At 34.6% G+C, this 12,942-nt stretch overlaps 2 protein-coding genes across 3 annotated transcripts; both read left to right on the top strand.

Moving 5' to 3' along the window:
* Positions 1 to 866: 866 nt before the first annotated feature.
* On the top strand, positions 867 to 3,354 carry LOC104764008 (co-chaperone protein p23-2). The gene is made up of 6 exons (XM_010487430.3): positions 867 to 1,183; positions 1,669 to 1,849; positions 2,042 to 2,198; positions 2,483 to 2,511; positions 2,602 to 2,644; positions 2,904 to 3,354. The coding sequence occupies exons 1-6, from the start codon at positions 1,179 to 1,181 to the stop codon at positions 2,936 to 2,938; spliced, it is 450 nt and encodes a 149-aa protein (XP_010485732.1). The 5' UTR covers positions 867 to 1,178; the 3' UTR covers positions 2,939 to 3,354.
* A 3,663-nt stretch (positions 3,355 to 7,017) lies between these two features.
* LOC104764009 (5-methyltetrahydropteroyltriglutamate--homocysteine methyltransferase 2) lies at positions 7,018 to 11,174 on the top strand. 2 transcript variants are annotated; one of them, XM_087502980.1, is made up of 11 exons: positions 7,018 to 7,252; positions 7,747 to 8,129; positions 8,234 to 8,321; positions 8,420 to 8,547; positions 8,664 to 9,055; positions 9,158 to 9,321; positions 9,407 to 9,487; positions 9,572 to 9,738; positions 9,833 to 9,938; positions 10,021 to 10,473; positions 10,550 to 11,174. In XM_087502980.1, the coding sequence occupies exons 2-11, from the start codon at positions 7,780 to 7,782 to the stop codon at positions 10,916 to 10,918; spliced, it is 2,298 nt and encodes a 765-aa protein (XP_087359106.1). In that variant the 5' UTR covers positions 7,018 to 7,252; positions 7,747 to 7,779; the 3' UTR covers positions 10,919 to 11,174. The 2 variants fall into 2 exon arrangements, with proteins under 2 accessions (XP_087359106.1, XP_087359107.1); XM_087502981.1 differs by having other exon boundaries at positions 7,050 to 7,403.
* Positions 11,175 to 12,942: the final 1,768 nt, after the last annotated feature.

Here is a 12,942-nt window from a genome sequence, read left to right on the forward strand (position 1 = left end):
CGCGTCAAACGAAAATAGACACGTGTTGATTACACATCCTTCGTTGCAAAAGACTCAACTCCCGATGAATTTTAGATCCTCGCCGGGAAAAACCAAACTCCGAGCAATCGAATCTTCTTTTGATCACCGGTGATAACAATCGCAGATCACCAACCTGAACTATCCACGACCGATTACTTGCCCAATTGAATCTCTGGTTCCTTAACCACATCAACGAAACGGTAATCGAAACAAGCAAAATAAATGAGCTTTTAATCAGGAACCTGACACTATCAAAACCAGAACTGTCTTAAACCGATAAGATCGGCGTAAAGATATGACAATAGAACTTTCTTTAACACCGGAAAAATCCGGTCATTATTACAGGAAAACAAACCATCGGATAAAAACAGAGAGATCCGATGTACGGCTGAAAACACAGCTTGCAAAAAACAAGAACTGGCCAACGTCCGTTGAGATAACCAGACACTGCCAGACGAAAACCGGCCACCACCACTGAAAAAGCTAGTGATGCCGGACGAGAGAACCGATAACGGTGCTAGAGAAGCCAACTGATAGCGATCACAGCAAAAACTCCGGTGTTAAAAAGAGATATTTGGTTTCTCTCTCTCTAAAAGATTTTGAAATTCTAATTGATCTAAAACAATTGTTAACTCCATAGTTAGAAGAGAGATATATAATCCATCATCACAAGAGAAAGTAACAAATAGTATGTAGTACTAGTCATTGCAATTTTAAAAGAGATTTCCAAATCTAAAACAAGCAAGAGTGACGCATGCATCACGCTTAGCATGACAAGGGACCTGAATCAAAAGTCCACCAAAAACATTCTCTCTATACATACTCCCAAGTTTACTTTTAAGGTTGTCATATCTTTTCTTTTTGGGGAAACAAATCTCTCTAATTGTGGCCAAATTGAGATATTTTCAAGAGTTTTTATCGTCTTTGAATAAATTCGTGAACTTAAGGGTCTATATGAAATACTCCAAAACTATTGGGGCCAAATGTAAATTTTACTTCTTTACCTTCTTCACTCCAGAAACCCCTAAAAAGATCGTTTCAAGTTTCCAACTTTTTTTTTGTTCCTCGTCAAATCGATCGCCGTTTCCTCCATACTCCGTCCACCGTTCACACTTCCGGCGCCTTCGTCTATCCAAAATTTACACTTTTCTTAAAACATGAGGTATCTGTTCGATTTCTAGGGTTTTTTTTGAGATTTACTAAAGAAATTATCAGTATCCTTTGGTGTATGTTTGCTTAATCCACAAATAGGTTTCGATTTTGGTTTATGTTCTAAGTTTGAGCCCTGCGTCACATTTTCTCTAACTAGACTATAGAAAAGCCCTTACCTTTAAGTTAATTTACTAAAGGGTTTTTCATCAGTCATATAGGAAGTGGTCTTCTTTGAGATGATGAGAGAGAGTTGTTTGCACAGATCTTATGGATAATGCTTACAATATATGAAAGCACTGATTTTTTTTTTTGTTTTTACTTGTGAAGTTCAATATTGAAAATCTCTACTCTGTGCTAGAAAATTTCATCATATGATGTAATAAGTTTGTCGTAATCTTCACTTTAGGTTGTGTGATTGGGGTGGTATGTTGCACTAAAATACCTCTGAGTAGAGTAAGGCAATATCATTTAACTGTTGTATTACCTTGTCTGCAGTCGTAACCCGGAGGTTCTTTGGGCTCAGCGTTCTGATAAGGTCTACCTAACCGTCGCCTTACCTGATGCAAAAGACCTTTCAGTCAAGTGTGAGCCTCAGGGTCTATTCAGTTTCTCTGCTCTTGGTGCCCTAGGGGAGCGCTTTGAATTCAGCTTGGAGTTATATGGGAAGATTTTGCCAGTAAGTGCCATTTCTTCCTTTAAATGTTTAGAACTAGCAGCAACTGTTAAGTATCAAGTAATAAGTTATCATTGCATCTATAAATCGATAAATTCAGCTAGTCTTTAGCAAGACACATTTGAATCTTTTCTTAAAGTATCCACACATACTTCTTTTAACAAATGTCCCATGCTATGTATATGTATGATGCAGGAATATCGGAAGAACGTAGGGCTAAGGAACATCATATTTTCAATTCAAAAAGAAGAGAAAAGCTGGTGGACACGACTGCTGAAATCAGAAGAGAAACCCGCACCTTACATCAAAGTTGATTGGAATAAATGGTGCGATGAGGATGAGGAGGTCAACTGTAAGTCGTAAAAAAAAACTTATGTTGCAAGCTTAAGTTCTCTTTTTTGTTCAAGTCCCTAGGGGATAATCCAAAATCTTCTTATGTTTACCTTCCAAGGACTAGGATTTCACTTTTTTTGGATGTACCCTCACCCAACCTGCCATATCTCTTGTTCTTTGCATATGACTTATGTTAATGTTGTCTAATATTGTTTGAAAAGGCGTAGGAAAATCACAAATACTCGGATCTCTTTCATCATAAGTTGTTTCTAACGATAGACTCTATTGTTTATTCTGTTTCAGCTGAAACGGCCTCTGATGATGAGAGTGCAGTGAGTGTTTTCTCATAATTGCTTATTTCTTTCCATTGCATTTTAGTAAAAGCCACCGTGTTTGATTAGTTTCCCTCCTTATTTTCATAGTTTGTTGATCAAGATGAAAGCAGTGATGATGATGGATTGCTCTGTAAGTTTCAACATTCTTTGATCTTCTTAACGCAATGATATATAGCATTTCAAAAATTATAGATAGAGACTAAGTGAAGATTGATAGAATATTGTGCTCAAGTCCGTCGTAGTGTTAGTGGCGTTATTCTCTGATTCAGTTTTTGTTAATACCAAGTATCAATCTGAACTTAGTTGTTCCGAACTTGTTCACTTCTAAATATTTATCTGGACCCTTTTGTTAGTACTGATTTGACGAAAAAAACATTATATTTGGTCAGATCTTCCTGATCTGGAAAAGGCAAGAAGAAATTAAGCTCCACGGCAACAACAACCAACCAAACCAACTGGAAGCTGAAGATAAGGTATAAGACGATGAACTGAAGCTTAGGATGATCCAGTTTGCTTTGTACCCGACTAAACCGAACAATAGTTCATGCGGTTTATGTAGCTTACCTCTGATTAGATATCTCAAAGGATTCAGCATTAGTTGTCTCTGATATAGTTTTCGAGTTTCTCTGACTTATTTTGGCTTCTTTTTTCTTTGGTTCACATCGGATCCACTTTCTAGGTCTGGTCCAGTTAGGGTTCGGTATGTGAACTCTACCAAGAGTAGGGACTAGTAAGTAATGTAAGGGTGTGATTGGTTTCTACTTTCTAATACCCATTTAATCACACTATGTCTTCTTTAAAAAGATTCAGTTTCATTTTTTTAGCTCTTGCTAATGTTAATCTTGTGCTTGATTTTATGGATTATATTTCAAAATGAAAAAACAACAACATAGCTTTACACTAATTCACATGTTTCAAAGTTACCTTTTTCTTACCCGTAATTATATAGCAAAGTTGATAAGCCAGAAGCGGGAGTTCTTTTCAAGGTTACTAGTATTATTACCACAGACATAGTTTTTATATTAATCTTGTGATTCAAAAAAACTAAATTCTTAATTTGAGTTATCAGTATCCAATACTAACAAAGATCCAAACATAATATTTCAAACTATAAAAAGAAAAACTCGAAAAGGTTAATATGAATTGAATCTAAAACCGTTTAAATTGGATGCTCGAATGACAATCATCTAAAAAACTTCAAAACCCTTTGAACCATGCACCTATATATATAATACATCGTACTCAAAAGATTAACACATCTATAGAAGATACATTAGTGAACAATATATTGAATATCAAGAAAATTAATGAATCAGAAGGAGCTAATTTTTTTTTTGTTTTTGTGAGAAATACATGATAAATCGTGAGAATTAAGCTTTAATTATATTAGTGGGACTGTGGGAGAGTCAAGGTTGAAGATTTTTCTTTGTTATGGATTTTAACAAATTTATTTATTTTGCACCGAAAATATATTTTGTTAAATTGCCATGCAAACTGAAGTTAGTTTTATCAGACTTGTAATTGATTTTTTTTAATGTGTTTTTTTGAAAAAATATTGAATTATTGTTTTTTATATAAAAATTGCAATTAATGACATGTCACAGTTTAATTACTCAAGTGATTTTTGCTTTATAACATAAAAGATAATTGTGGAAAAAAAGAGAAGATAATTATATCTAAACGTGTTTGTTCATTTGATGTTCATTCTTACAAGTTAGATTAGAAATTCAATATTAAATTAATGTTTTTAGCGATGATAATGAAGAAAAAATAAATTACAAGTGAGGGTAAACAAGTCAGTTGTGTATTCAAAACATAGAATATTCGTATTAGTCATCCAAATTACTTACTCAATTAATTTACGATGCTATATGAAGTTGAGATACACGTTTCAAATTAGTTTTCCGGAACACTTGCGCAAAATATTAACTTTTGACTTGGTAGAGATTGGATTACTTGCGAGAACCGTGAACGCTTATACCCACAATGGTTACATTTTGTCCCCTGCAACAAATCAATTTCTCCTTGTCAGTCTAAAACAGGTTGCACAGACGCATGAGTTGTTGAAAACCATGAAAGAAGGCAAGAAATATGAATACAAAAAGCTTAGGTTTGAAGAAGTTGTTGGGACTACGAAAGCCTAATGAAAAGGCTGCGAGTGTTTGTGACAAAATGGCTGAAAATAAACTAAAGTTGTTGGGATTAAAGCTTCCATGATACCAACCTCTTCGTGGATAGTTTTAAGAACTTTACTATTGCAAGGTCAATGTTTCTATTTTTTTAGTATCTCTATTGCATTTTCTTAGTATATCTGAAAACGACGTAAAATATATTCTGTATCCAAACTTTTGTATTTTATATGTTATTATCTGGTTTTTAATTTTCTTACATGGTTAACAAACTTTTGTTGTTGTGAATGTGTTTACCAAACTGAAAAGGAAAAAAAATACTAAATTAATATATTTTGTAACTAATGTAAATAACAGCTAATCGATCGATTGTTGATCTATAAGAAAAAAAAAATGATCAGATATTCATATTCTCATTTTTATATTTTTCCGCATCCAAACTTTTGTATTTTATATATTATTATTTGGTTTTTAAATTTTCTTACATGGTCAGCAAACTTTTGTTGTTGTGAATGTGTTTATCAAATTGAAGAGGAAAAAATACTAAATGAATATACTTTTAGTTAATGTAAATAACATCCAATCGATTGATTGTTGATCTATATAATAAAATAAAAAATGATCATATATCTATCTTAACATTCTTTGAGTACATTTTTATGACATCCTCTCTTATCTTTGTATCCAAACAAGTCTTAACTAAATTCTCTACAATCCTTACAACCAAATACAATTATTTCCTTATCTGATTATATTAATTTCCTAAAATATATCTATCTAATTTAAATCAATATGTTAGATTAAAATATAATTCTCCTTTCATTTTGATTTAATCTTATATTTAATTATTTTAATTACTATTTAATACATAAAGTTAATAAAATTTTAGATTTTTTTTAGCATATTATGTGATTTGATTTTTATAAATGGATATATATTAAAAATTGTCTTAGGATATTTGTAACCAAACAAGTATATCCACATATAGAGCTCGGAATACATTTTTGGAGTACAATATGGTGCCATCACTTTTTGCCAACTTTGGGTCGGGTTTTTAACTAAAATTATAACCGATTCAATTATCCGGATCCTCCTTAAGATTGCCGAATATTTTGGGCCGGTTTTTAATTCATAGCGTACTTATTTACATCCAATTAATGCCAATTAATGCCCATTGTATCTTAGGAAAGATCTAATTTGCATGCCGAATTTTTAGGGCTGAGTTTGACAAAAAGAATTGATAACTCAGATTATGTAGTCACATCTTTTTAATCACATCCTTATAATATAGCAACTAATTCAAGATGAATACATCTTAGGAAATATTTAATTTACGTTTAATAAACGATTACATATTTGGTAAGATCTTATCAGCTTTAAATGTACACTATTAATCCAATAATATTAGTTGAGAATCATAATAAGAATATGCCAGATCATTCATTCCTAAATCATAACGAACAAATCGTAAGATATATATTCTCAACTTATGAATTAAAAGTTTCTACAAAACTATACATACAATTGTTAACAGTATATATATATATAGATGCAATTTACCATGACTACAAGTACCTCTAACCTATTACAATATCATATCAACAAAATAATAGACTCGTGGTATATCACGGGATAAAACCTAATTCTCTTCGATTTGCTAACAACAAAAACAATCATATATTCACAACAACAAAAATAAAAAATGATCATATAAAAAATTAAAAAAAAATCCTCAACAACAACAACAACAGACGTAGATCTCATAATCATTCACCTACTTAGTTTACCAAACAAAATCTCAAATTTGTGTGGCATCAGATGGGCACTCTGACTCTCAAGTCTTAAGATGTCGCCGTTCAGTAGAAAAAATCAAAAAAATGAAACTAAAATAGTGAATCTCTCACCAAACTGCTGATGGGGTCCACCCACCAATCCCGCTACCTCATGTATGTATTTCAGTATTTGTATACTCATTACTCACAAACACACCAACTCTCCTCCCACATTTCACGTTTTATTAGTTCCGTAATTTAAAAGTTTAAACTTAAAACCCACACCCCTCTTCAATTAAATTAATTAATACACTAAAACCCTTTAATCAACCCTAGCCAAAGAATTGTTAAAAAAAAATTAACTAACCAGTGACAAATAAAAATATAAAACTAACCCACGCACTAAAGCAGTAATTATCATTCCATCATCAATATTTTTGGTTTTTTTTTTTTTTTTAAATCTAAACCATCGTTATAAAAGTATAATAATTTACAAAAAGTTGTACAAGATTGACCATATCCTTAAATTTAAAAAGCTAAAAATTAAACCCAGAGTTAAAACGTGCTGATACTACATTACTACCTACACATGAAAATACTATATAATAGTATCATTTATTCCGTAGAGACAACAAAAAAAAAAAACCCTAAATACACGATATTCCTTTAATAGAGAAATATTATATTCCACCACCACGAGAGAGAGTGAGAGAGAAAGGAATGAACGATGCGTAGTAGTTGATTGATTTGCTATAAATAAAACTCTAAACAACACAGAACACTTCTCCATCGTCGCTCTCTCTTTACCCTCATCTCCTCTCAATATCTCTCCGTAAGGTACGCTTCCGAGTTTCCATGGCTTCCGCATGACCATTCTTCTCTCTCCCTTTCCTACTCTCTTATTTAGCTTTCCGTCTCTTCCCCTTTCCTCTCAATTCAATTCAGTTTTTTGTATCCCGGCTCTGTTTTCATACTTAGATCTAATTCGGTGAGTCTGTTTCTTCTATGAACCCTACATGATCATATTCCTAGATCTGGTCTCCGTATCTGTGTTACGTTCTCACTGCGATCTTTTCTTTTTTTAATCATCTTTGGTTTCTGCTTTGAGTATCTCTGATTCGTTTGATCTTTAAACTCTGTTTTTCAACTAGGCTTATTATATAGAGCATCTCTCCGACAAAAAGCTGCAAAAGTTTTTACCTTTTTTTGTTTTTTTTTTTGACAATGATTGAATGGTGAAGTGGCTTTTTATGAGGACAACATTATAGGAACATCATGCTTTGATCTAATGAACTGAATTCGGTTTTGTTTTGTGGTTTTTTTTAATGTAGTTAAAAAAAAAAGAAAAAGAAAAAAAATCAAAAATGGCTTCCCACATTGTTGGATATCCTCGTATGGGACCTAAGAGAGAGCTCAAGTTTGCATTGGAGTCTTTCTGGGATGGCAAGAGCAGTGCCGATGATCTTCAGAAGGTGTCCGCTGATCTCAGGTCTGATATCTGGAAACAGATGTCTGCTGCTGGGATTAAGTATATCCCAAGCAACACCTTCTCTCACTATGACCAGGTTCTTGACACCACCGCCATGTTAGGTGCTGTTCCACCTAGATATGGATACACCAGTGGTGAGATCGGGCTTGATGTGTTCTTCTCCATGGCTAGAGGAAATGCCTCTGTTCCGGCTATGGAGATGACCAAGTGGTTTGACACCAACTAGTGAGTTTCTTCTACTCATCCTTATCTTGTGTGTTCTTGTTATTGGATTTGTGAGTTGCGTGGTTTAAACGTAGTACTTGTATTTCTGTTTTTGTTTGATGCAGCCATTACATCGTCCCAGAGTTGGGCCCTGAAGTCAAATTTTCTTACGCATCTCACAAGGCTGTGAATGAGTACAAGGAGGCCAAGGCTGTACGTACTCACTTATATTCCCATTTGAACATACTAGGCTTGTTTTTTTGGTCTACTGTTGAAAGTTCTAATATGATAATGTGGTGTTGTTAATGCAGCTTGGTGTTGATACCGTCCCTGTACTTGTTGGCCCTGTCTCTTACTTGCTTCTTTCTAAGCTTGCTAAGGGTGTTGACAAGTCATTTGATCTTCTCTCCCTTCTCCCCAAAATTCTCCCTGTCTACAAGTAAGATTTTACGTTTTGAACCTTTTCTTTGCTACCTGCTGTAATACTCAACTGTTCTCTTTGACGCTATGAAACTTATTTCTGACATACCTCTGTAATGATTAATCTGTGCTCAGGGAAGTCATTGCTGAGCTTAAGGCAGCTGGTGCATCCTGGATTCAGTTTGACGAGCCTTTGTTTGTCATGGATCTCGAGGGTCACAAACTCGAGGCTTTTAGCGGTGCCTATGCTGAGCTCGAATCAACTCTCTCTGGTTTGAATGTTCTTGTGGAGACCTACTTCGCTGACATCCCTGCTGAAGCATACAAGACCCTTACTTCCTTGAAGGGTGTGACTGCCTTTGGATTTGATTTGGTTCGTGGCACCAAGACCATTGACTTGATCAAGGCTGGTTTCCCCGAGGGCAAGTATCTCTTTGCTGGTGTTGTTGACGGAAGGAACATCTGGGCCAATGACCTAGCTGCCTCTCTCATCACCTTGCAGTCACTTGAGGGTGTTGTTGGTAAAGGTATGAATCACTTGCCTTATTTCCATCTCTTCTTGTGGATGGCTCAGTGAGAAGTGTTTATTTGTTAACTCGTTTGGTTATGTTATTTGTGTATTGGTGCAGACAAGCTTGTGGTCTCAACCTCTTGCTCTCTTCTCCACACTGCCGTTGACCTTATTAACGAGACTAAGCTCGATGACGAAATCAAGTCGTGGCTAGCTTTTGCTGCTCAGAAGGTTGTTGAAGTTGACGCATTGGCCAAGGCTTTGGCCGGTCAGACAAATGAGGTATTGCAAAGATCTAAGCATGTTTCCTCTAGTGAAGCCTTAATTTGAAAAAAACTAATGCTCTCTAAATCTTTCTCCCTTTCAGAGTTTCTTCACTGCCAACGCCGATGCTTTGTCTTCGAGGAGATCTTCCCCAAGAGTCACCAATGAGTCTGTCCAGAAGGCTGTAAGTTTCTTGCTTTCAAACTCGAGCTTTTACACACATGATGGTTTTCTCTGTAATGATGATTTGTAATTTCTGGTATCCCAGGCTGCTGCTTTGAAGGGATCTGACCATCGCCGTACAACTGAAGTTAGCGCAAGGCTAGATGCTCAGCAGAAGAAGCTCAACCTTCCAATCCTCCCAACCACAACCATCGGATCTTTCCCACAGACCGTGGAACTCAGGAGAGTTCGCCGTGAATACAAGGCGAAGAAGTTAGTCTCTTAATGAAAACCTGTCTGCATTGATTACTTAAGTATGTTGATTGTGATGCTAACTAGAATTTCACTTTGATCTCTCTTCTACTAGAATCTCTGAGGAGGATTACATCAAGGCCATCAAGGAAGAGATCAAGAAAGTTGTTGACATCCAAGAGGACCTTGACATTGATGTTCTTGTTCACGGAGAGCCTGAGGTGAGTTTCTTGCCTGTTACTAAACCGTGAAAATTACTACTCTTCTGTTTCTGACTCGAGCCATGCTTTAACAAAATTGTAGAGAAACGACATGGTTGAGTACTTTGGAGAGCAACTGTCAGGTTTCGCATTCACAGCAAACGGGTGGGTGCAATCCTATGGATCTCGCTGTGTGAAGCCACCGGTTATCTACGGTGACGTGAGCCGCCCCAAGCCAATGACAGTCTTCTGGTCCTCAACAGCTCAGAGCATGACCAAACGTCCAATGAAGGGAATGCTTACTGGTCCAGTCACAATTCTCAACTGGTCTTTTGTCAGAAACGACCAGCCAAGGCACGAAACCTGTTACCAGATTGCTTTGGCCATCAAAGACGAAGTGGAAGACCTGGAGAAGGGCGGTATTGGAGTCATTCAGATCGATGAGGCCGCACTCAGAGAAGGATTGCCTCTTAGGAAAGCCGAACACTCTTTCTACTTAGACTGGGCTGTTCACTCTTTCAGAATCACAAACTGTGGCGTCCAAGACAGCACTCAGGTAACAACACTATACACTTAGAATCTAAAGCACTGATGAAACGAACTTCTAATGGGGTTTTTGTTATCTCTTTCAGATTCACACTCACATGTGTTACTCAAACTTCAACGATATCATCCACTCCATCATCGACATGGACGCTGATGTCATCACCATTGAGAACTCACGTTCAGACGAGAAGCTTCTCTCTGTGTTCCGTGAAGGAGTGAAGTACGGTGCAGGAATCGGTCCAGGTGTTTACGACATTCACTCTCCAAGAATACCATCAACAGAGGAGATTGCAGACAGGATCAACAAAATGCTTGCGGTTCTTGAGCAGAACATTTTGTGGGTAAACCCTGACTGTGGTCTGAAGACAAGGAAGTACACTGAGGTCAAACCAGCACTTAAAGCCGTGGTTGATGCTGCCAAGCTTATCCGCTCGCAGCTCTCTAGTGCCAAGTGAAGAGCTTGAAGATGTTACTTCAATTTCCGGGATTTTATGTTTGTATTTATAAATCTACATGGGTTTGTGTTTGTTCGGGTTTCAATAACTTTTCTTACAAGAAAAAATTTCTTAGAGAAAATTAGGTTTTGAGGAAACGGGGCCTCTCTTTAGTTGAAGAGGGTTTATGTTATGGCTTCAATCTCATATTTTTCATTTGCTGCAATGTTATTATGTATCTTTGTTTTATCTTTTATGAAATATGCTTCTTTGGTCCCTTGAATGAGAATGAGGATTGTTAAAATATCAATCCACTAGTAATGTAGAATTAAAGAATTTGCGGAAAACAATATTTGTGGTATAAAGATCTTTCAGCAGTAGTAGTAGACTAGTAGTACGATAAGATTGATTTGATACCATGAAAGGTACACACTTTTTGAACCTTAATGCAAGTCCGATTCGTGCATATATATAGATCACTTGACGTGGTGTATCAGAGAAGTAAAGGTAATTAAAGTCATAATGAAATGTTCATGTTTTGATTAAGCATTTATTTTGCATGGTGTAATCATTTCTTTTTCAACCTTGTAGTGTATTTCATGATGTGAAATTCATAAACATTTTAATCATAATCTTACTATTGTAGCATGTATATAGAACTATACAATTTTCAGGGAACACTTTGTTTAAAAAGTTGGGGACCTTCTCCTTCTCTTTCGGTTGGCTGGCGGGTTCTTCTACTCATTCTCTCCCTCTCACAGCGAAGGTCAGTGACGTGGACATTGGTTGGCATGAGATCCAATAACAGATATCCACGTCATGAGATTTATGTCACGAAAGCTGACGCGTCACGTTAGGCCTTTGATTTAGCCATCCTCCTATGATTTAGCAGCATCTGTTTATCTTTTACCATTTTGTCCCTCCAATTAACATAAATAAATTTTGTTGAAAAAGTGAGAACCCTGTTTAATTAAAAATTTTAAATATTGAAAGGTTTAAAAGGGATTATTGTTTTCTTTTTTTTTCTAAGACTTAAAATAAAAAGAGGTTGAGAGAGAGAAGTTAATCTCATGCTCAGGCCTTGATTGGACACTTGAAAAGAGAAGCAAAAATGCTTTTTACCCACCAATCAATAAAAACAAAACAATTTGTGTTTTTGGAAAAAAAAAATTGCGGTTTTCTAAGTAGAATTATACACTTTGACCTCTATTCTATGGAAAATCATGAATTATCTAACGGTTTTCGGGAAAACCGCAATGACCAGTGGTCAAAAGTTTTTTTTTCTTCTTTTTTTTCTAAATTTGCTATATATAGGTTAAAACTATATTTTTTTAAAAAACATATACAAAAGCAAATAAAATAATTCTTAAACCATTTTTCATAGACTAATTATTTAATTTATGTATAACTATAGCTAATAAATTATAATCACACTTTTGTAAAATTTCAAGACATCCATTAAAAATATGTTTTTTATTTTATTTTATGTTTTGAATTGTTTATTTATTTATTTTTTTTAACAAATTTTTGAATTGTTTATTAATAATACAAAGTGGTCATGTAGTTTAAAGTTTATTCAACTATTCTTTGAATTTAAAATTTTCTTACTAATTGTATTGTAATAAAAGTATAATTTAATAACATCTACAAAACATTTACTAATTTCTTCATACAAATATTATTATAATAGTTAAAGTATAAAAAATTGTTTTTCTGTAAAAAAGAAGATAATGTATATAAATCCATATAAGATATAATTTTATTGATTAACGAAAACCAAAAATTAATAATTTACAATTACACTAACTATTAATAGATGATTTAACATATTTATCTAGAATACTTAATTTACATCTGTTTTTGTTTTTTTCCAGTTAAATAATTTTATTGTAAATTGTTTAATAGATTAAAATAAAATTATTAAAAGTTTGATTATACAATATATATGTTTTTAATAAAGTGTACCGCAAATTAGATTTCACCAATCAAACATTATTGTGTACCGCTTATTTGTATGAACCGCACTTGTCCCACAAGTACATTTG

This window comes from Camelina sativa, chromosome 19, assembly GCF_030686135.1.
Source record: "Camelina sativa cultivar CO46 ecotype springtype chromosome 19, ASM3068613v1".
Classification (NCBI taxonomy): Eukaryota; Viridiplantae; Streptophyta; class Magnoliopsida; order Brassicales; family Brassicaceae; genus Camelina; species Camelina sativa.

Coding starts and splice junctions, on each gene's coding strand:
- LOC104764008 (XM_010487430.3), top strand. Junction 2,199..2,482: donor TGAGGATGAGGAGGTCAACT/GTAAGTCGTAAA, acceptor ATTCTGTTTCAG/CTGAAACGGCCTCTGATGAT. Junction 2,512..2,601: donor CCTCTGATGATGAGAGTGCA/GTGAGTGTTTTC, acceptor TTATTTTCATAG/TTTGTTGATCAAGATGAAAG.
- LOC104764009 (XM_087502980.1), top strand. CDS start 7,780: ATGGCTTCCCACATTGTTGGATATCCTCGTATGGGACCTAAGAGAGAG. Junction 9,939..10,020: donor TTGTTCACGGAGAGCCTGAG/GTGAGTTTCTTG, acceptor ACAAAATTGTAG/AGAAACGACATGGTTGAGTA. Junction 10,474..10,549: donor GCGTCCAAGACAGCACTCAG/GTAACAACACTA, acceptor TATCTCTTTCAG/ATTCACACTCACATGTGTTA.